General features: G+C 30.1%; 2 protein-coding genes across 3 annotated transcripts; both read left to right on the plus strand.

The window, feature by feature from the left end:
• The first annotated feature begins 11,811 nt into the window (after positions 1 to 11,811).
• LOC106760999 (GATA transcription factor 21) lies at positions 11,812 to 13,966 on the plus strand. Its single transcript, XM_014644463.2, has 3 exons — positions 11,812 to 12,211; positions 12,408 to 12,791; positions 13,057 to 13,966. The coding sequence occupies exons 1-3, from the start codon at positions 12,005 to 12,007 to the stop codon at positions 13,402 to 13,404; spliced, it is 939 nt and encodes a 312-aa protein (XP_014499949.1). The 5' UTR covers positions 11,812 to 12,004; the 3' UTR covers positions 13,405 to 13,966.
• Positions 13,967 to 19,242: 5,276 nt separating this feature from the next.
• On the plus strand, positions 19,243 to 23,141 carry LOC106762747. 2 transcript variants are annotated; one of them, XM_014646799.2, is made up of 12 exons: positions 19,243 to 19,485; positions 19,560 to 19,607; positions 19,699 to 19,750; positions 19,832 to 19,905; positions 19,997 to 20,124; positions 20,292 to 20,418; positions 20,583 to 20,701; positions 20,802 to 21,092; positions 21,185 to 21,337; positions 21,767 to 21,892; positions 22,162 to 22,229; positions 22,688 to 23,141. In XM_014646799.2, exons 1-12 carry the CDS (start codon positions 19,461 to 19,463, stop codon positions 22,737 to 22,739), a joined length of 1,263 nt encoding a protein of 420 aa, XP_014502285.1. In that variant the 5' UTR covers positions 19,243 to 19,460; the 3' UTR covers positions 22,740 to 23,141. The 2 variants fall into 2 exon arrangements, with proteins under 2 accessions (XP_014502285.1, XP_014502286.1); XM_014646800.2 differs by having other exon boundaries at positions 19,244 to 19,485; positions 22,735 to 23,141.
• The last annotated feature ends 90 nt before the right edge of the window (positions 23,142 to 23,231 follow it).

The raw sequence follows: 23,231 nt of genomic DNA on the forward strand, positions 1-23,231 counted from the left end.
ATAAATTGTTTAATAATGAGTGTTTTTTTAGTGGGCTAGTACAGAGATGACAAAGAAAATGTTTGAGTGAGAGAGATGAAGGAGAAAGGGTTGAGAGGAATGAAGGAGGTGAGTAAGGGGTTGAAGTTTCTTTTTTTAGTTTTGAGAATGAAAATTATTAAAATAAAACAAGTGTTTCTGATATTTTTCAATTGACCCTTGTTATTTTGAGGTCATATCTAGTATTCAGAGTTTGNCTCGATTTGGTANCGCTCTCGCGGCCCGCACCGAAACAATGCTTTACCCCTAGATGTCTAGTCAACTGCTGCGTCTCAATGCATTTTGGGGAAAACCAGCTAACTTTGGATTCGAATAACATTTCACCCTTAACCACAACTCATCCCTAATTCTTCAAGTATCAACTATATATATATATATACACACACGCGCGTGTATATGTATATGTATGTAAAGTGACAACAAATCATAAGACGTGGAAAGAAAAAGCAGTTACCACCCACTTAGATTTAAGGAAAGATTAATCTTTTTGCAACCTTAAACCATAAATAGTCATATTTAGTGTGTATATTTATTTTAACATTATGTTATTTACACCTTTTAGGAGTAAGTTTACAATAAGTTTAATGTCTTTTTAAAATTGAAAAATTAAATTAGATTAAATTATTTAACATAAAGTAATTCTAATTTTTTCTTTAAAGTAAATGAATAAAAAACATATTTAACTCCATTATTTTAAAAGAGAATATAAAGGAGAAAAACATAAGAAAAGGTGAGTGAAGAATGAAAATGAGGATGAGATTGACACGTTTGTGAGGGAAATAGACACTTTGATAGCTCATATTAATGCAAAATGATAAACCCTAACATGTATCTTTCACTTATCTTGATAGAGATATGTCATCTTCTAATTATCTATGCATATATTATTAATTAATTTTTTATAAGAGAATGCCTCTCAAACATTTTCATTCGTCAAATCATCCCAATCACCACTCATCTTTTCTAAGACCAAAATGCTGTCGGAAATTCATTTATACCAATTTTGACATTAGTTTATTTTATCCCTCCCCTTCCTTTTCTTTTCTCTTTTCAATATATTTGACTTTTGAATTTGCTTCACTAAAAAAACTCTCTCATATACACTATTCTTTTATTTTGTATATATACAATTTCTTTCTCATGCTTTAATCCGGAAACTAAATAAGATTTCATATTCAAAAAAAGGAAAAACCCTTAATATCTTTATTTGATGAAACTTATAATGTTTACTTGCCATAAAAAAATTATAAATATTAAAGAGCTTACTTATATAATCAGAAATAATCCTAGGTATTAATAAATTCTTAATCTTCATTTTAGTAGAAATAGAGACAGTATAATAGGATAGATGCCAATGCCGTCTTGATAAGATATTGTGGGTAAGAAGAGACTAACGAACCATTTAAAAATTTATATTTAAATTTTATTCTTTTATACTTTTATTTAATCTGATGAAAAATAATATTCAACCAAAAGTGTTTATACAATTTTATATTTTTAACTAAATTTACTGTTTAAATTAGTTTTATAAAAGAAATAATTTCAGTTTATATATAATTAATTTACTGTTTATATATCATTAATTAATAGTAATGAATAATGATGAAATTCATTAATATTTGAGCCCCACATATATATATATATATATAATATCTATAAGGTCTTCAAAGTCTTATCCATTTTGTTTTAAAATTGAAACGTGAGGACGAGATTCGTGAACGCTGCTTTGCAAACATTGCATCTTCAATCTTTCACACGAAACTTTATTCCTAATGGTGTGAGGCCAAAAACATTCACAAGAAAAATCCTTTTTTTTTTTTTTTTTTTTTTTTTTTTTTATAATTGAGACCACCTAGTAAATATATTATTTTTTCTTCATCCATCTTAATACGCTACAATATTAATTATAATTCATGACTATGCAATATGTGTTAGAAAATTACTTTCCAAAAGTCGTGTTTAGTCTAGAATGTGGAGATGCTTTTTTTTAATGGATAAATATTTAAATTAGTATAAATAGAATAGACCATATGTTTGTTTCTTTTAGGTGAAATTATCAAAATGATTAAACTCTAATAAACTATAAACAAATCTAAATAAAAACAAAAGTATTATTTTTACTCGGGTTGCTCCTATTTTCTTTGTACGACTCTAAATCTATTACCTAAATGAATAATTAATATATTTTTTATTGAGTTTTATTTGGAAAAATATAAGAAAAATTCGATAGAAAGGAATCATAAATATCGTTTAGAAACTTTAAAATGATAATTTTTTTTTATATATTTTTCGTATTGTATTTCTCACTAAAGGTGCAACTTGACTCCATCCCCACAAAAAAAAATATCATATATATGTCAAGGAAATGAAAACAATTAAGATGACATTTATAGGTAGAACTTACATGTCATATAATAAAATAAAATAAAATTAAATGAAACATATATTTTGGTGATAGATTCGAAAATTTTAATACCTTAATTATTTTATAGTTCACGAAATATAGAGTGAATATTATCTTTTTTTATTAATTCATTTATCCTAATCATGTGAAAGGGATACACGTAAGGTAGTGTTTTTCCCATGATCATGTTAATATTATTCTTTACATTAATTCCAATAATTCAATGCTCACCATAAGCTATCCATTGAAAACGATATTTGAGACTGTTTTTACGTGCTATTATTATCCATAGAAGAATACTTACATAATCAAGTCTTCATTACATACTTAAAAAATGTTCCTTTCACTATCAAAACGTAAAGTTCCACCAAGCTTAAAATTAAAGCTAATCATAATTCAATGCATCGTAGACTTTTCCTGTTTGATATATCTGTTCTGTTTCGCGATTCAGATGCTTCTTTTTTTTTAAATTTGTGATTGGTAAAGTTGAACAGAGAGACATAAAACAGAAACAAATTAAGGAAACCCCAATGTTATGATGTCCTTCAGGTAAAAGGAACACATACAAAGGTTGAAGTTGAGCAAACCTACTTTTTCAGCAGAAATTTTCATCAAACACATTCATTTGAAAAAGTACCACATAAGAAAATAAAATCAGCAGCACATTGTTGAAGATAATGGAGTGGGAGATTATGCTTTCAAAGTGAAATAATTAGGTGGCAAAACAAATTTGACAGTGACATCATGCATCAAGCAAACTCCATGCACATTGGTTAGTGACATAGCCATTGACTCAGAAACAATACTTTATTAGGTATTAGTTAAAGAATTGAACTTTGAACTAACATTAAACTTGTCTCTTTTTCTACTAGCCATGCTCCCTTCAAGTCTTCATAATTATTAATCAAAATGTATGTACCATGGAGGATTAGTTTAGAACCGTTCTTTGTTTTCATATTTGGTGAGTTGTATTCAACAAATGGCATTTGTTTTCCTTGTTCAGCCATCAGCCAAAATTTAAGTCCCCAACCAATTTGACTTAAAGTTTTCCCCTAATTTTCTCTTACATTTTTTACACATGTTTGTATCTCACCAAAGATGAGTTGTCCAAAGCTGAAAAATACAAAGATATTTGGTGAATTTATGGGACCATGCCTCTGCCTTAAAATTTCATCAATAACCTCTTTTCAAGTCTCTGACTCAGAAGCAACTATAAGCAGTTTTTGTACCACTTGGGCTTGTATGAGTTGTTGCGTAAGAATCTCACTCACCCTTGTTGCCTGAACTGTGTTCAATCTTTGTCATGATTCCTATAACAACCGTGACCAAAATCTCATCTGGTTTAACAGTTCAGGTTGAAACAGATAATCTTATAATAATGATAATACTACTAATATTGTGTTATGGGAAGACAGATGAATGAGCAGTGAGCAATATATATGTAAAAAGTATGAATTAAGTAATATTATGCCGACCCTTTTGACTGTAATGCAGAATCCATAACTTAATCTGAAGTCTGAACCATAATGGAGTGAAGTGATTTAAAGAAAGTTACAGATACATACATAAACTTAGGCACCTCTAAAGTTGATGTTTATCTTAATGTAATGAATTGAGGTGAATTCATTAATTACTGTATGATATTTGAAAAGGGGAAGCCATGGAAAAACTAGAAGCAGACAAAGGTAGCTTTCCTTTGTGAAATTGTCGGAAGCTGAGGTGTGATGATTAGTTATGACTTATCTGGAATGACTAAGATTCAATCCATATAAACTTTAGAAAGAGGGAAATTTCGTTGTCAGCACAGAGACACATCTAAACGAACTTTGCTGGCTTTACTGTGGCCATCTGCATAAACGGCTCCACGTCTTGTCATAATGGGGTTTCATATTTTGTTCTCCTAAGTAACTTTCATCACAATCCAATACAACAGTAAGCAGATGAAATCACACTTCTAGATCAGACTTTGTTGTGTGTGTGGAATGATTAGGTTTATAGGGATAGATAACACCAAAGTTCTTAAGCTTGAATCATGTTTAATTGTTTGCACTTACCTTCTAAAATACGCAAATATTTTTGTTTCTTCTGGTTTGGTGAGATTGTAGGCAAAGATATGTTTCATTCATCTTCTTTGTCTATACCATACCTATTATTATTATTATTATTATTAGTACTATATCTTATTAATTGTTAGCTTAATAATTATTGATCATAGATGATCTTACTAAAAAATAATTCCATGTTCATATACAATTTTAAAGAAAAGGGTATCAGAAATTTTAAGATTTGACTAGGTGCTGGTATTTATGATTTTGGGTTGGTGGGACAATGAATAAATTTGAGTTAGGTTATGAAGAAAAGAGAAGTGTTGCAACTTGCAACATCCTATTCACATCAATAATATATAAATTTCAATCTCAGATTAGTTAGTAGCTATCTTCACAAGTCAACAAATAATAATGAACTTATGAATGTTTTAATTTATTCTTTGGTACTTTTTAACATATCTTGATTCTTACTTAATGTGAAAGATTATTCGTAGCTCATGTGAAATTTGGAGTAACACTCTTCCACAACAAGCCTTCTAGTAATTTGGGTCTATATCTACTCAAAGTTGGATTTTACTTCCTACACCCCTAATTTTCAAAATAATCATTTTATCACCTCACTTCAAAATTACATGTTTTGGAAACTTTTTAGAACAAGTTTCTTGGAATTTTTAGAATAAGAATTTTGAAACAAGATTTTCAGATCAGAATTCTCGAAATAAAATTTTTGGAACAAATTTTTCGAAAGACATATAATATCTTTCGGAATGATTTTTTATTTTTATTTTATTTTCTCTCTTCTTCTTCCTATGTTGTGACAGTGATGATAAAAATGATGGTGACAACAGTAGCAGCAATGCGCGTGATGCGTGATGGAAGATATTTGAATCTTATCCTATCATTGTGTAGGTGCAACTAGTAATTGTGAGAGTGCAGGAATAATAACCTGAAAGTTTTCAAAGTGCTATAAGACAGTTGGCCCAAGATTTCATTCAATTTAGGTAGCAAGTCCTCATTATTTGTTACATATTTTCCCAACACTTCCATGGTTTCTTCCCCCACCCCATGATATCATAGATGACCAACATCATCCTCTTGTTTGATTTTAATTTGGTGAATTAATCTTCGAGAGTTAATTCTCCATAGAAAAAAAAATACTTACAAAAAATAAAATAAAAAAGAATTCATAAAGTTAAGGAAAAGGAAAAAAATAAAAGCACAATTACTAAAACTGAAAAAAATCTTTAACTATATATTGTGTAATATATAATTTATAACTATAAATAAAGATATATACCTTTTTGGTGTTCTCTTTTGTTTTTCTAATTTTTTCCTCTTAATAATAATATTTTAATTTTAAATAATTATTCACAATAAAAAAATATTTTTAAGTTTTATCATTTTAGTAACTATTTTTTTAATTCAAATAATAACTCATTATTAAAAAAATATTCATTCTTTTATTATTTTAATGACTACCTAAAAAATTATTTACATAATATTTTTATTTCAATAACTAAAATTTATTTTATCTATAGTTATATTCATGATTATATACATTTTTTTTTCAATTTTACGATTATTTTTAAAGTTTAAATAAATTATAAATATTTAAAAAATATACTAATAATAATAATATTTTATATTATGAAATATAAACTATATCTGGAATTACTTCAATAATAATATTACATAATCTTATAGGAGACCATCCGAAATATGTATAATTTAAATTATATAATTATGGTTTCAACCATACAATTAAGAATATGCAATTTGAATGTTTTGAATAACATAATTTAGAATACATTTGGGATTACATAATTTCAAATATATTTCAAATATATTATAAGAAGGGCATATTGGTCATTTTCTGTGATAAGGGATGCTAGAAGAAAGCCTGATTATGAAATAACTTTCTTCATGTCAACAATATCTTTTAAAATAAAAAACATTTAAACTCAAATTTAATATTATACAACATAATATTTTCCTTAGATCTTCTCTTCCAAAATAGTTACAAACAGTATAAAATTAATCCATATCTCAATAATTATATATGAGTTTAACCATAAATATAATTTTTATTTTCTGTTATTTTTTTTTTCAAATAAGTCCTTTACTTGTTTTGTTGTGTTAATTAGATTTTTAATTTTGAAAAATTAAAGAAATTGAAGTAATTAGATCATTGTATTTAGTCTTGTACTAATATCATTAAAGATGTGTCATGTGTCATTTTTTATAATTTTTTAATTTTTTTTTTAATTTTCTTTAGAAAAAAAATTGTAGCCTGTCAAACTAACATTGTGCCATATGACAATGACAATGTGATGTGGCACTAATAGTGTCACGTGTCATTGACCGGTCACATATCATTGCATTAGTCTCAATTTGGTTTTTGTTTTTTATTTTATCTCAATTTGGTCTTTGTATTTTTATTTTGTTTCAATTTAATTCTAAATTTCTATAAAATTAAACAATTTTATCCCTTTCCAAATTAAAATAAAATTTAATTTGTATATAAATCTTTACAAATATTTTTATTAAATATTTTTAACAAGATTAAATTTACTTATATTATAAATGGTAATTATGTTCTTTAAAAATATTTATAAGGTTAAGAAAACGATGACATGGAATTTCATTTTCTTATTATTAAAAATTTTGTAAAAATTGTTATTATTGTTTCGAAATTCTTTCCAAATTTTTATTTTAAAAAAAGTTAAATTTCATATCAATGACATGAAATTTTATTTTCACATCAATAAACAAATTAATGACATGAAATTTCATTTTATTAAAATAAAAATTTTGAGAAAATTTGGTGAAAATTCTGATTAATGTGGAAGATCACCACCTTTAATTATTATTTTCATGAAAATTTTCTTCAATCTTTTGTTTATTCACTAAGCCATATCATTTGAAAAATAACACATGTCACTATTTTTTTAAAGAATATAATTGATATTTATATAATTATCTAAATATAAATATAAATAAAATTAATCTTGTTAAAAATATTTAATAAAGATATCAATTTAAATAAAAATATTTATAAAGATTTATATATAAATTAAATTTTGTTTGAATTTGGACATAAACAAATTTATTTAATTCTTTTAAAAAAATTAGGACTACGTTAAGACAAATACAGGGATTGAATTGAAATTAATGCAATGACACGTAGTCTGCTAATGACATGTGACACTACCAGTGTCATATTACACTGTCATTTCCACATGACACAATGTTAGTTTGACATATGACAATATCTTTTTTATTTTAAAAAAAAAATAAAAAAATATTTTAAAAAATATTTAAAAAATTCTAAAAAATAAAGAACTAACACATGACATCTTCTTTAAAAGTGTTAGTACTAAACTAATGGTAAAGACTTAATTGTTTGGATTTTTTAACTAAAAACCAATTGAGATAAAAAATAAATGAGGACCTATCAGAAAAGTAACTGCAAATAAAAACTATCTCTATGATTAAACCTCATAAATGTATGAAAAAAGAAGAAGGCCGAATATGTAGTTTTTTCTCATGAATTGTTTGTTACTTTCTCATTCTCCTTCTCCTAATATTTGTGTGGATTGGCATAGTTGGTAAAGATTAAGGAATAAGCATATGATTCTTCCTGGTAATTCACATGGTTTCTAGAATAATTCAATTTATACCTTATCACAAAATAATCAATGTTTTTTTTTATGATTGAGTAGGTGTCCTTTGAGAGAATGTCACAAACATGTTTCTGTCCACTTCTTTCTAAGTTGCGATGATGATTTTCATATATTTTTCAAATATCATTTGTTTTGATTTACAGATCGATTAATAGCTTTTTAAGAGTTAATCCTAGAAAAACTCTTGTTTTAAGTTTGTTTCTTGTTCATTCACACCAATCGAAAGTATTCATCAAATTTTTTTCTATATTAAAGTTAGTTTGATCCAAATACAATAATAATAAATATATAATTAATGCTTAACTTAAATTTTTATTTATAATTTTTTTAGTGACTTTTGATTATAGTCGACTTATTTAGGATTCAAACTCCTCTAATCTTGATTAGAGGCTTAATCAAAATGATTTTTTTTTGCCTCAAACCGTTTAATCTTTACTATTTGTTTTTTTTTTTGATAAAAATAACTTAAATTCTGCTGACTGACTTTTTGACCATCCTGTCCCACCGAATCGTTCATATTATACATCACTATATATATACTTACAAGTTAGATTACATAGCATGTACATAAGGTATGAAATAATAATCACATCATCACTCCATACATGTATATCAGAATATAAACAACATTGTTATGATGTAAGGTAATTAGGTTGGACCGTATTCAATCAGTAATCTATATCAAAAGATAAGGTTAAGAGAGGATAAAAAAATGAATTTGAGTTAAATCTAATTAAAATTTATTAAATCGACTTGTTGTTTATAAGATAAGATTATATCGATATCTACTTTATATACTGTAAATGTTAGATTTGAAGAATCGAGAGTGTGATTTGTTGGTAGCTCCCAGATAGAGAGAGAATCGAAGGGGCCACAGAGAGGAAATGAAGTGTTACGTAGCTCTTTGAAAAGTACCAAAACTTTGGAGTTTACTTCATATAACACATCCGTCTCTATCACACACTAGTGATTCACAACTCACATACGTAGCCTACCAAACTATCCTTCAAAATACCATACTTTTATATTATCAATTTCTCAGCACACACTAACACACATCAACATCATCTTTCAAATCCCATGTTTCACACCTATCTTTTCTAGCACATCTTCTTCATCTTCTTATGTTCTATAACTTAATCAAGACATGCAAATTCTTACATTGCAAACTTTGAATATGTGGGGCATCAAGAAACAAGAGCCTTCAGTTCCTATGGTTTGGAGACAACTACACACTACAAGGCACACCATTGCTAAATGCTTTCAACCACTTTCTTAAATATCACACTTCATTTTGATTTGATATTAAGAATCAAATGATCAAATGAATATTCATACAAGAGGTATTTTTCTCCAATTCAAACTCAACATTTATCCTTTTTCAATTTTATTAATTCAATCTGATGTCTTATTTATTACATCTCATAGTATATTAAGTAGCTAAAACTAATAACTAATTATATTAGTGGATTTTTAGTGTAATTAAAACCATCCTTTTATGTGTTTAGGTAGATCACTTTTTTTTTTGTCAGTTGTTTCCTAGCCACAAATGATATATAAACATGAAAAAATAAAGAAAAAATGGGTTATTATACTGAGAGTTGATGTTAAAAGGTTGTCTGTCATACCCCACAAGATTCAGAAAATATTTTGCTGCAGGGACCATGCTTATAATGTATGATCANAAGGTGTTTTCATGCAACTCTTTCTCCTCACCCCATCACCACTACAGCCAAACTAAATACACACAACATCACTATTTTCATATATATCAAGTAAAAAATTATTCTTCTNCCCAAACATTCTTGCTTCAGTAGGATCTAATGTTTTTCTAATGCATAGACCAGACAAAATATAGATACTATCTATATATATATTTAATGTTTTTACTATATTTTTTATTTACTGGAAAGCTTCATTTCTCCATCTTCTACTATTTTTTTTTTTAATTTCTAAATAATGTAAAATTCTATTTTCAAAAGTCATAGATTTTTTTTTATCAGCTTGAGAGAAAATAATATAAATAGAACATTTAGAATATTACAAGCTGTATAAAAAAAGTACTACATAGTTATTATATATAATATGTATATACAATGACTAAGGTCTAAGTTCTCCAAAGTCACATGTAAAAAAAAAAAACTGCAGCTCTAGCTATTTACATTTATCCANATTACAAAGTTTGTACTGTTCTATATAAAAGCAAAAATTACAAGCTATGATCATCTACCAATAGATACACAGCCAAAATTGTCTTCATCATCAGCTGTACCATAAGAACCTCTGTCTTCCTCTCTCATAGCACATTTACCATAGCTTTTGTTACTCCTATTTCACAGTCCCACCACAAAAAGCAGGTATGTTAGCACTGAACATATAGAAAATAAACAAACAGAAAAACAAAACACAACCCTAGATCGAGACGGGTATGTCAAAATACAAGACCTAAGACATAGGTACCAAAGGTTATACTTGGTCCTCAAAGTGAGAAAAAAAAAACACTTGAGACTAGAATTTTGTTCTGTGGTTATTTTATGAGGCTCCAAACTAAATCTTCTAAAGGTTATACTTCCTATGAGGCTTAACCAAACATCTCTTAGGACACAATCTGACAATAATCATGCACCACTTCTGTATNTTTCTGAAGCCAACCTTCTAACATGTGAAGTATTGGTAAAGTTTCTCAGTTTGCATCTAATTTAACTATTCAACCTCATAACTATTCTTTACACATAAATTATTATTAAATTAAATTTAATCAAATTTAATATTTTTTTAATTGATTAAATATGCTTCTATTTGGGTTCATAAATATCTGTCCTATTCAATTTGTTATGAAAGAGTTCTACTCTAATGTAAGGAGACTGTGCATCTTTTGTGCATTTGTGTGACCAAATTTTAGATCATATAAAACACAGGGACTAAATGCATGAATTGTACATAAGTTAATAAATTTTTATCAATAGTTTAGAATCCCAACCTTTTTCTTTTCTAATTTATTTACTGATTAAAAGGACTTTGGTGATCAATGACCTCAGTTCCTTTGTTTTTAACCAAAGTTAGATCAATAGTAAGAAATTATGATATTTAGAGTTAAGACATTCATTCTTTTTTCTCTATATAACTGTTCTATCTCCGTCACTACAAAGTTCAAATTTCTCATATGTTCATTCAACATTTTGAAGTGGATTTGCAGGTACATAACCGATTCTGTATGTTCATTTTCCATAGAGCAGATTCTATAAATGTACCTCTTCTCAATAATAGCCATAGCTTAGGTGACAAAACTAATATATGTTTGACAGAAAAACATTTGACTCATGCCAGAAGATTATTCTTGTGACCAAATTATTGGTTAGTGATGTGTGACTACATTATCTCTATATCATCATATGTGGCTACCATATCTCTTCCATAGTTCAAAGTTTCATCTAGACAATGGTAAAAAAAAAAGAAAATTGTAGGGTTTTTGTCATACTCATGGGGACAGCCTAATAGCAATCCACACTCTCCAGAATCCGTTTGTCTTTTCGATTTGTCTGCTTTAGATGTTTCCAAGTCACGTGAATGTCTTATAGTGATAGCTCTAAGGTGGTGCTAGGCTGTAATATCTATCTTCTGTTCTACCGAGTTTTACCATGACTCGTGTAGCAGAAACGTTCAGAATCAGAACCTTTTTGCTTTTTATTAATTTTTTTTTTCAGTTTTTCCTTCTTCTTTTTCTTCTCCAAACCTTTCTTTATAATAACTAGACAAAATCGGCTGTGCAGTGCCTCTGATTTTTTTCACGCTCTTCTTTTCTTTCTCTCTCTTTACTTGGTTTGTGTGCAATGCATGAACCAATGATACCAACTTATCGTTATTCAGTGGTGTCTTCTCCTATGTCTATAGATCTCAATGAAGATCATACACACACTCTCTTCAGTACAATTCATCAAGTTTCTTCTTCATCTTCTTCTTTATCTACTTCTATTCTCTTCAACCCAGATCAGGCTCAAGGAGGATTTTGCTATTGTGAATCAAAACATCTTCAAGAGGTGTATATATATATACATATATATAGTTTTTTTTTTCCTTGAAGATAGAATATGTTCTCTTGTGTATATACAACAACAAGCTTAATCTGTCTTATTTATAGTTATGTAGATAGAGTATGATACGTAGAACATGATCATGATCATATTCATGATCTATATCTTTTTGTTTTGATGAATTTAATCATGTGATCTGTAGGCCCAGAAGATTGTCTGTTTCGGTGGATCATGTGATCATCAAGCAGAAAAGATTGAAAAGAGAAGTGATCTCGAGCTTAGACTTTGGGAGAAAGAAGAGTGTGATAATCTTCAAGGCGAAGACAGTTCAACTAACTGGATGCCTCCAAAGATGAGAATGGTGCGGAAAATTATGGTTTCAGATCAAACAGGTTCTCATAAGGCAGATATCTCTAACTCTAAGCAGATGAAGGCTAAAGAGAAAAACCCAACACTGTCACAGCTGGTAACTGATGATAGTAACTATAACTCTTCTTCAAACAACAACAGTGTCACTGCTAGGGTTTGTGCTGATTGCCACACCACTAAGACCCCTCTCTGGAGGACTGGACCAACAGGTCCTAAGGTAAATACTTCTTTTATTTTCCCTTACACGAATTCAACCTCTAATTTTCTTTTCATGAAAAGCATTTAATTTGCTCTAGGTTTTTATTTTAGTGTGTGCAATCATAACTAATTAAGCTTTCTATGATGTAGAACAAAGCAATTACATAATATCTTTAATTTGCTGAGAAACATAATGAGAATTGACAGATATACTAATAATGCAAACTAGAATACTTTGAATTAAACAATCAATCTTAATGTTGGAATTCAATTCGGTTTCACAGTCTCTTTGCAATGCTTGTGGAATTCGACAAAGGAAGGCTAGACGCGCCATTGCTGCAGCTGCAACAACAGCAAAGGGAACAAACAGGTTGGAGGCTAAGAAATCTGAAGTGAAGAAGGGGAAAAAATTGCATAGCAAAGGGAAAAAGCCCAAAACTGGGAGTGCACCAGTGCTGGTGAAAAAGAAGCGTAAACCTGCCAAGCATAGAAAGAAGTTCAGTGCTTTTGAGGATTTGTCAGTAAGATTCCAACAAGTTTTCCCTCAGGATGAGAAAGAAGCTGCAATCTTGCTCATGGCTTTATCTCATGGACTACTTCATGGCTTCCCCTCAGATCGCTACATCTCTTAGATTTACAAGACTGGTTTCAAATCATAAGACAAATTCTGAGTGTTGCGCTAGATTTAGTGATGTTAGTACGGGAACTAATAATAGGGACAATAAAACTATGAGGTGTGGTTTTCTCAAGTTGATTATATGATGGATTTTGAACAAGAAGACAAATACAAAATAATAGTAGTGTTTTGTGTTTCAATAATTTGATTCATTATGAAGTCTTGTTCTTGGTGGATACTTTTACTTTATCTGTTATGGTGAGGTTACTATATGAGGTGTGACTTAGATTTCAAGCTTAAAAATTCCTTAGGGACTATACAAAGTAAAGGTGATTGTTATGGCAGTCTCTGCAAGATTTCCAGAGGAGAAATCAACAGAAACCTTATCTTCAAAGATTTCAATTTCATATTCACCGAACAGGTTTCTCAATGATGACAGTGAAAATTCATACTTGGGCACAGCTTTTTGTGTCCTATGAGACCTTTAGAGGATTGTACTTCAGATTAAGACTCCTGTCTGCATTCAAAATTAATGTCAGTAGTCTTGACTTTAGATCAAGAAAATAGTACTTACCACAGTTTCTCATTGTTATTTTATATGAAGGCCATACCAACAATGTAATTATTTCTCACTTTTATAGTTAAAAAATGAAATTTCAATTTTATTATTTAACTATTAAGATAATTTAAGATGTTGTTATAATAAGTTATTTATTAATATATTTATAATATTGAAAATGCATATTATTTAATATATTATGAGATCTTTATATATATTGTGTAGGAGTCAGAATTCATTAACTCAATTTGTCGAACTTGAAAGCGCATACCGAGGTGAGTTGGTCCATGAAATTGACTCATTGTCTCCTTAATACTTTAAATATATAAAAAAGAAATAGTTTTTATATACTTGAAAAAGAAGAATGTACATATAAAGTAAAATGAGTATAGTGTTAATAAAAGTTGTCTAGGGACAACTACAAACATATGCATTAAGGTCCACCTGTTCGACTGCAGTAGGAGTTATCTTCAGTTCTCAAACAACATTCATATCAAATTCAAAAAAGGGCAAGCGCACGGTCATATTGTGAAATATTGTGGAATACGCCTAGGGAATATCTAACGTGTAACATTTCTTCAAATGAAAGGTACACTTTTTTTTTTCATACGGTTAACTTGAAGTACTCAACATCCACGACTCCCTCAACCAAGTTAACAATATTGGCGAACTCCTTCAACTAAACAAACCCCTTTTTGCATATCAAATGTATGAAGATATGTTTAGGCTTATGCAGTCTATGTATAGTATGAGCATTCTTAAGAACCGGAGAGTCCTTTCAGTCTATGACTCCAAAAGAACTGATCGGGTAGCTGTTAGCGCAAAAGATAATTAGATAATTATGTTAAGATTAAGAAAGACCATTACCAATTAGATCATAATTAGACAAGTTCGAATATGAAACTCATCCTGAAATCTATAATTGGATATTTGTGGTACTGTAATAAGTTGGTTATATTCATTACACATTTATTGTTAATATTGTCCGATCCTTACTCACTTTAGTATCAGAATGTTTTTTGCATTTAACTCCTAATTTAGTAAAAAGCTTGAACCAAATGAAAAGCTTTGACTTGTGCTTAGAGTTGAAAAATTGTATCCAAAGAAAAGATTTGATCATGACTCTATAAACCGAAACAAAATTAAGTAATATTTTTTTTTAAGATTTTCCTATGTTTTAATTTTCAGAATTTAATTTGCTAATTTTCTAAAAAAAAAATTATATATTTAACATTAGTCAAAAAATAAAAATCAACATAATTAGTTAGCATTGTTATATTTTGTATGTCACATATGGAATGAATTTTAAAATTGTAAACATTAATTTATTAGTATCGACTTTTGAAAGTAAATGTCTCTTATTCATCATTTATTTTTAAATTAATTTTTAATTAAAATAATTTAGTGTCAGCCAAATTAATGATAATCTATTTTTATTTTATTATTTATTTCATTTAGTATCAACTAATTTAATTTGCGTAGGTGAAACGAATGCTTATGACAGTAATTTAAAACAATGTAAAAAAAAGAAAAGAATTTTACCCGAAGTTATTTGTTGTATGAGACTTATTTTTAGCAAAATAAAACACAAAAATAAAATTATTTATGGTAGAGAAAAGAAATAAATGTGATGAGTATAATGAAATTTACATGAAAAAGTGAAAGATGAAAATAGTAAATGAAAAGAGTTTCTATATTTATGAGCTTTTAACTTAAAAATAATCTATTATTCATATTTATTATCGCAAAGATGGATAGATTTATAACATAAAAATTAGTATGCATTTAACCAAAACCAAATTAAATAAATATTAAAAATATATTATATTAATATTGACTTAATCAAAGCTAACTTTCATAAATAATAAAATAAATAAAATTAGTGTTAATATAGTTCAAATTAACTTAAATAAATATAAATATTAAAAATAGATAAAATTAATACTAATACCAACGCTTATTTATTTTTAATATTATTTACTTAGCATACTCATTCATTTGACACTAATACAAATATCTTTGCCTATTAAAAAGTTTAAAATTAATTAACGTCAACAACTTAGAATTGTATAAATTGACATAATTAAAAATTTAACATTAAATCAATAAACGTTAATGTTAATATTGTAGTAACATAAATATTTTTATTTGTTAAAAATTATGATGACTTTATTCTTAGTTGGTGAGAACTTAACCAATTATGTATTTATATGATATAAATTTAAAATTAATTTAATACTTTCCAACTTATTTTTAAATAAAATAAACTTTTTTTTGTTATGTTAACATCAACTTAATCAATTCTAATAATGATATATTTAACGGACTTGATTTATTTTTAATGACACTGTTATTTAAAAGTTAATTTAGTATTTTATTTGAGTTACTTTCAACCAACCAATCATTGTCCCACATCTTTTCTTTCTACTCTTTGTAGTTCAACCCCTTATCATAACTAGAATGGATTAAATTTTTCAATTAAGGTTTGTTGGTCCATTTTTTTTATTATTGCAAGTGAATTAAGGAATTGGAATCTCTCCTAAGTTTTATTTAGTATATGTTTGTTTTTACCTCTAATCTCTATGTTTAAGTGTGTGAAATAAATGAATAGGAAGTCATTCTAGTGGAGGAAAACAAGCAAGAACTCAAGGGAACATGTTTTGGGACAATAAAAGATCAACTTGAAGCAAATACCCATGTTGGACGCCTTTGAAAGCGCATAAGAGCCTGAATTTTAGAATGCTGTCAAAACTATCAGGCCCGGGTGCCCTTGGGGGGCGCTAGACGCCCTTCTGTGTGCTGCAGCAAAATTTCCACGCCCGGGCACCCCAAAAGGACGCCCAACGCCCTGTGGTTCGCTGTTGGAACCTAATTATAGCGCCCGAGCACCATTTACTTCACTGTTTTGTGTTTAATTTATGGTGCCCAGGCGCCCCAAAAGGGGGGCTGAGCGCGATTTTCCGCTGATGTGTCAAAATGAGTTATTTAAACATAGGTCCCACGATTTTTGGGGATTCTTCTCCTCCTACACTTCATTCTTCACCTAGAGAGATTGGGATAGGCCCTTGGAGGCTATTTGGGGTGTTGGGAAGCTCTCCCACTCCTTCTTGGGTCTTCAAGCTTCACCAATGGTGATTTTGCCTCTTTTGGGTTGAGGAAGGAGATGGGTCACAAATTGGAGATGGAGATGCGAAGGGGAGGCATAAATGGAGCATGAAGCAGCTGCCAAGAATCTTGGGAAAGGCTTTGCATCTTCTTTTTGATTCCAATTTTTTCCCTATCTCTTCAATTTTGTGAACCCTAAGTTCTCCACCATGGAGAGTTTTTCCTATTTGTTGAGATGAATTGTAAATCATGGAATTCTTATGTATTTTGTGATGTTAATGATATATGCTTTTCCAATTCATGTTAGTATTCAATTTCTATGCTTAATGCTTGCTTTGGATTGATCACCCATGGCTTGATGTATTGGAAAATATGACTTGAACTTAGAACTGAAATTGAACACCTAATTGATGGAATTGAGTTGTTTGTAAATGCATGAGAATGAAGTGGATGAACTCTAGTCTTGACAAATTTGAAATACACTATGTTAAATTCCTTGCACACCAACTGTTTGATAAAATACCAAAAAGAGTTTCTTGTGTTGTTTTGTGCACTTTGATGTCTAATTGAGTTATAAAAGAAAGAGTTGTCATGTGTTGCACAAGTTTCTTGGGAGAAAACGATATTTATCACTTGGTACGTTGCGACCGGTGCACTTGCCGTTAGTTTTACAGCCAACAGGGAACAATCCACATCAAGCATTAAGAATTCAATGTTTTACATCTAATATCAATAAATATAAATAACTTTGTATGGTGAAGAACCTGGGGTTTACAAATTGAAAGCATAGAGAAGAAATTGGAATTATAAAGAAGTTGAAGGTCATTTCCCAAGGCACTTAACATCTACTCCAAACTTCAATCACATCTCTTCTTCACATTTCCACCTTCAATCTGCATTCCATCTTCCTCTTCAATCGCAAAAGAGAAAAAAACCACTATGGATGAAGGAGGAAACCCAAGGAGGAGATGAATGATTTCCCAACACTTCAAGCAGTCTCCAAAAGTCTCTCCTAAACACCCTAGGTGTTCGTGTAAAAATAAGAGATGTTCAAAGCACTCACAAAAACATGGTTAAATGCCTATTTTCGTGTATCAGTGCCGACAGACTTGTTTAATGAAACCTAAAAATTGATGCTCTCTAGCTTGCAACTTACTAGATGAGCCATATTTTTGTCCAACAATTCAAGTACTACAGTAAATTTTGCTTTGTGAGAAACCAACTTGCCCAGTGAACAACCAGCTCGCCTAACGACTCAATCTAGCGTCCAATAGTGATTTTTTTATCATCCAAAAGCAGTTCATTACTGTATAACTCTACATGTAAGTCCTTTTTTCGTGTTTGAAGTGTTGAGTATGATTTTAGACTAACGTCTATAATTTAAGTATTATTTCTCTTGATGATAAATAATATTTTATAACTCAATTTTTAGTTGAGACTTAAATGATAACACTTTAATTTTATATATATACATATATGATATCAAAAAACAACTTTTAGTACTAGGAAGTTATTCCAGCCTCAAACTTAAAAGAGAGACTTTTTTTTTTCTAGAACATTTTGGACGCCTGTCGGAGAGGCTACTAAGTGTTTTTTTTTTTAATTGTTTCAAAATTCATCTTACGCTACTTTTTTTTATTTAAATCCTTACATGTTAAATTTCACTTGACACAGTCTGCTTCACTTTAGAGGAGACCGAGTGGAGTTTCATAGAAGTAACAGCACAAAAGTTAGGGGACAAGAAAGGTAAGCTGTGTCAAAAGTTAAAATCCTCTTGAAGCCATCACAGTTTCGTACCTGTCACAAGTTTAAAGTGTCATTTTTTTACTACATGTTTTTTGTTTTTCGTTTAACAGTTTATATCATGTCTTTTCAAACACAATTTTATCTTTATAAAACCATGAGTCCTATTCAATAAAATGGGTGTAATTCCTTTATCAGTGAACCTGCATGAATGTTATAACAACCTAGTATGTATGAGAACGTTTGTTAACAAGTGTGGAAACATAATTCCTAATGACAATAATATTGTAACAGTATTTGAACAATCCAATTCATGTCTCATTTTGAATAGTAAGAGAAGAGTAGTCATGGCAAGGGCTTACAAGTTAATAAACGAGACAAAATGGGATTTTTTTCTACCAAGCTTTTATGGCTAATAAATGTTTCTGAGGTTGCAAGGACCACACAACATGGTCTCATTGGATTCTAACCATATCCATTCTTTCAAAACTCATCCATGTTTCCATCACTTAACAACCAACAGAGTCAATCAACACAACGCTTTTCTTCAGCACTAAACCTAGATCAGAGTCTAGAGTTCTGGACAGTAACTACTGTCAAGCTAATCTCTTTCTTTCTCTATTCTTTTGTTAAGTTACTGGGTTTATTGAATTCTTCTTCCTGCAATGCCAGGAACCATCATGGTTTCAGGTACTAACTTTCATTTAGAGTACTGAATCCCATGTGGGTTTTTTCTCTCTCTCACTTCTCTATTCATTTTACAGTACTGGAATTCATGGATCTTCCATTATCTTCAGCAACATCCATAAGGGGTATGCTCTTGCTTTTGAATTTGTAGCTATCTCTTCCCTTAAGCACATTCTTAAGGCCAATTATAACAAGTTCAGTGGTGAATGCATGCAGCTTCCTTGGGGAGAATAGAGTACCAAGTGAATGACAAGGAAAAGTTATCTTTGTGAGATTGTATACCTTGTTTATGTGATATGTGGTCATAAAAATTTCTTGGTTATAATCTGTTCTGTTGTATATTGTTCAGCCCCATAACTAGCATCCGTGATGATTTGATTTTCAAAATTCAGGATGCTGAGGGGAATGAAATATCACGTACAGGTTGTTTTTCAGTACACATCCTATTTGAATTGGCCTTTTCAAAATCAGACACAGTAACTTGGTCTAACGGGAACTAATGAACAAATGACAGGTATTCAAATCAAGTTGATATTAGAAAAAGGTGTTTTGGAAGATAAGTTTCCACTTTGGGGTGGCCATCTGCGTTTGAAGTTGCAAGTCATCCTTAGTGATGAAGAGCGCGACAGAATTCGTTCATTGGTACTGATTCATTTTTCTTATGCTTAAGAACTTTCTGCAGCATTTGATATTAAATGCCTCAGTCAATTAACATTGATTTGAATGCTATTAACTAGTAGAGACAGAATTTTAAGGTTGTGGTTATTAGTGTTCCTCTACATTAACTTCTCACATATTTACTTTTGCAGAGACAATCTGCATTAAAGAAAAAACATGACGAGCTTCTTAGCAGTGGCCGAAGAGGAGAAGAAAGCGACAGCAGAGCTGTTCTTGGCAATGCTGCATTACCCTTCCGCAGAAATGATGAGGTCTCAGGTTTGATATTACTCAGCTGATTAAAGAAGCCATGAAAACTTAAAGCAGAAACACAATAATAAGAACATTAACGAGTAAAATATACAGAAACTGAATAATTATGAGACATCCTACATTCCCTCAAAGGCTCTTTCCTGATGTTTTAAGTGCTCCATCTTCTCAAGAATCACCAAAGAAACACCTTCAACAAGAAGCCGTTTCTCGATCGCAAGATCTGGCTGGTTCCCGTGATGAGAAGGAATCTGATGCTAGGACTCAGCTTGACCACAAACAGCTAAACCCAGTTAAGGATCAACTAATTTGCTTCAGTCTATTTTTACACCAGCAAGAAGACATTGGAAAATATACTGTTGTTTGTTTAATGGTCATTTTACATGTTTTAGAACATTGCAGATGAATATAAGGAGTCCTCATCCACAAAACCTGTGTCACAACAGAAGGGTAAGAAGCCTGCTTATCAGTCACCATCTGAGAAACATCCTCAGAGAGCTATTGGTTCAGAAGAAATTGCAGTTTTGTTTGGGTCAGAAAAAATTGATGCCCTGGCAAGTAATCTGATACAACCACATGAAGAGGAAAGTGGCCTTCAATATTCTGAGAAGAGAGCCTCACTGGGAAGAATTCCAAGTAATGTGAGGAAGATGATAAGTGCCTTTGAAGGTGGATCTGCTCAGGTATAGTAAAATTTGTGCTTTAAGAGTATCATCAGCATATTATTGAAAACTCTTCAACAAATGAAGCTCACATGAAACTTGTCTTAAAACAGGATAAGAGACCTCAGATTAAACCACCTCCAACAAAACAGCAAGGAAGTTCAGATGAAAGAAGATATTCTTCCAAGACTCAACATTTGGAGAGAGATAAGTTAAAGAAGACAGAACTAGCAGACTTGCATGAAAGGGTGAAAAGTGCATCCCTGGTAAGAGATTTGAAACATGCCCCCACCATATATTGGAGAAAGATGCTTAATTATGTATCACCACAAAAACTGGATTCAGTGTTTCACCATGACAACAGATATTATTCTTTTGAAAGTTCTGAAGTCTGGATATTCCCAAATGACTAAGAATGATTTGTTTAACAACTGATAAGGGGCTATTGTGGAAAGCCAAGAAGTTCATATTTCTCAAAAATAGAAAATGTTCAAAAGGTATAGAAGTATATTTAGATACTTTTTGCTTAACTAATGTCGTTGGATGCAACCTTATTCTTACCCTCACAAGATGCAACTTTACCTCACCCTCAAGTGGATTTCAATTAGATTAATAGAATCAAACTATGTATTTTCTTCTTATAATTTTGTGAAATAGAATCAATTATTATATTTTATTTACTTATTCTGTAACAGAATGAAGCACATGTTGGAACTGGAACTGAGAGGAGTAAGCATGAAAAGAGAGTGGAGATTAAAGATTCAAAGCCCAAGACCTCTGATAACAATGGGGATGAAAATTCTGGAGGACCATTTAATCAGGTTATTATCTACTTTAAATTTATAAGAATCTTTGTTGTCTAGAGTGAAAATTTTAATTTTAGACCTTGGAAGTGGTACTCCAGTTAAATTATCACTATTTTTATATTTGCATCACTGCCCCCAAGCATTGAGTTTCAATAAACAATGTTGCATTCATCAATCTTGTGTTTCAATAGGTGTTCAGTCTTAAACAGAATTCAGTAGAGGTTGCTATTTCTCCTCTATTCTACAATATGCTGATATATCTTTTCCACATCTTCACTTTTCAGGTTGTAAAAGTTGCAATCATTATAGGATTTGGATTACTAGTTCTCCTAACCAGAAAAAGAAGAAAGAGGTATGAAAATTAGTCGATCTCCTAGTTATATTTCTTATACTGTGATTCTGCTAATTATATCCTGTCATGAATCAAATGTATTTCGAAATTGAAACAATGTAAACCTTTTTTGCTGGCACAGTTTATGGATTTTGTTAAAGAAATCATGCTTCATAGCATATTACTGTGGTCTGGAGCAACTATCTGTGACAATTGTTTGTAGTTATGCCAGCATGATCCAAATTGTTCTGCTTCTTCCTTTTGTAGGCAAATTCTAATAGAAATTAAGCAAGAACTTTGGACTTAGATTTACAATCATCTTACATAGCTAGATTTAGATAATCTTAGCAAGAATAGCAAGAATGATTCCTCTCTAACATCCATCTTGGCAAAAAGATGTGTACACTGAGTTTTTGTAAGCAATTATTGTCCATAGTTCACTAAGAACTTCTAAGTGCCTTTATCTCTGTATTATGTAGTAATGGAGAGAGGCAAAGGGATGTATTTAACTTTCTGAATTTACCAGAATGAAGAAGAAGAGTGCCTGAGAATCAGTTCAACAAATCTCAATTTCCAAATTCTTCATTTGTTGATGCATGCACAAGCATCCACAGGCTGCAATCAAGTCAACAACTTACAAGTTTCAGATAATGGGCCAAATTCAATGCAGTCGTATCCTGCTCCCTGAACATCTTTCCTGGGCCTAATCTATGGCAATGCTGAGACAGTTGCATCCTTATTAGTAACTAAATATGTTAAGAAAACGCAGTTGAGAGACTTAAGGAAAGCTAGATTCATTTTCCACACGGATGAATTAGATTTCAATAACTTTGTTCTTTTATTGCTTCCATGTACAATAAATTAGATTAAATCTGTAAAGTTTTGCGTGTTAAGGATGACAGCAACTAATTAACCTATGAGTTGTCTTGATAATAACCAGCCCAATTTGTCAATTTATAAAATTCATAACATACCATATATTAATAAATTGACTTTTTTAAGTGGTAAAAAAAAACAAAACTG

This window comes from Vigna radiata, chromosome 5 (genome assembly GCF_000741045.1).
Source record: "Vigna radiata var. radiata cultivar VC1973A chromosome 5, Vradiata_ver6, whole genome shotgun sequence".
Taxonomy (NCBI): domain Eukaryota; kingdom Viridiplantae; phylum Streptophyta; class Magnoliopsida; order Fabales; family Fabaceae; genus Vigna; species Vigna radiata.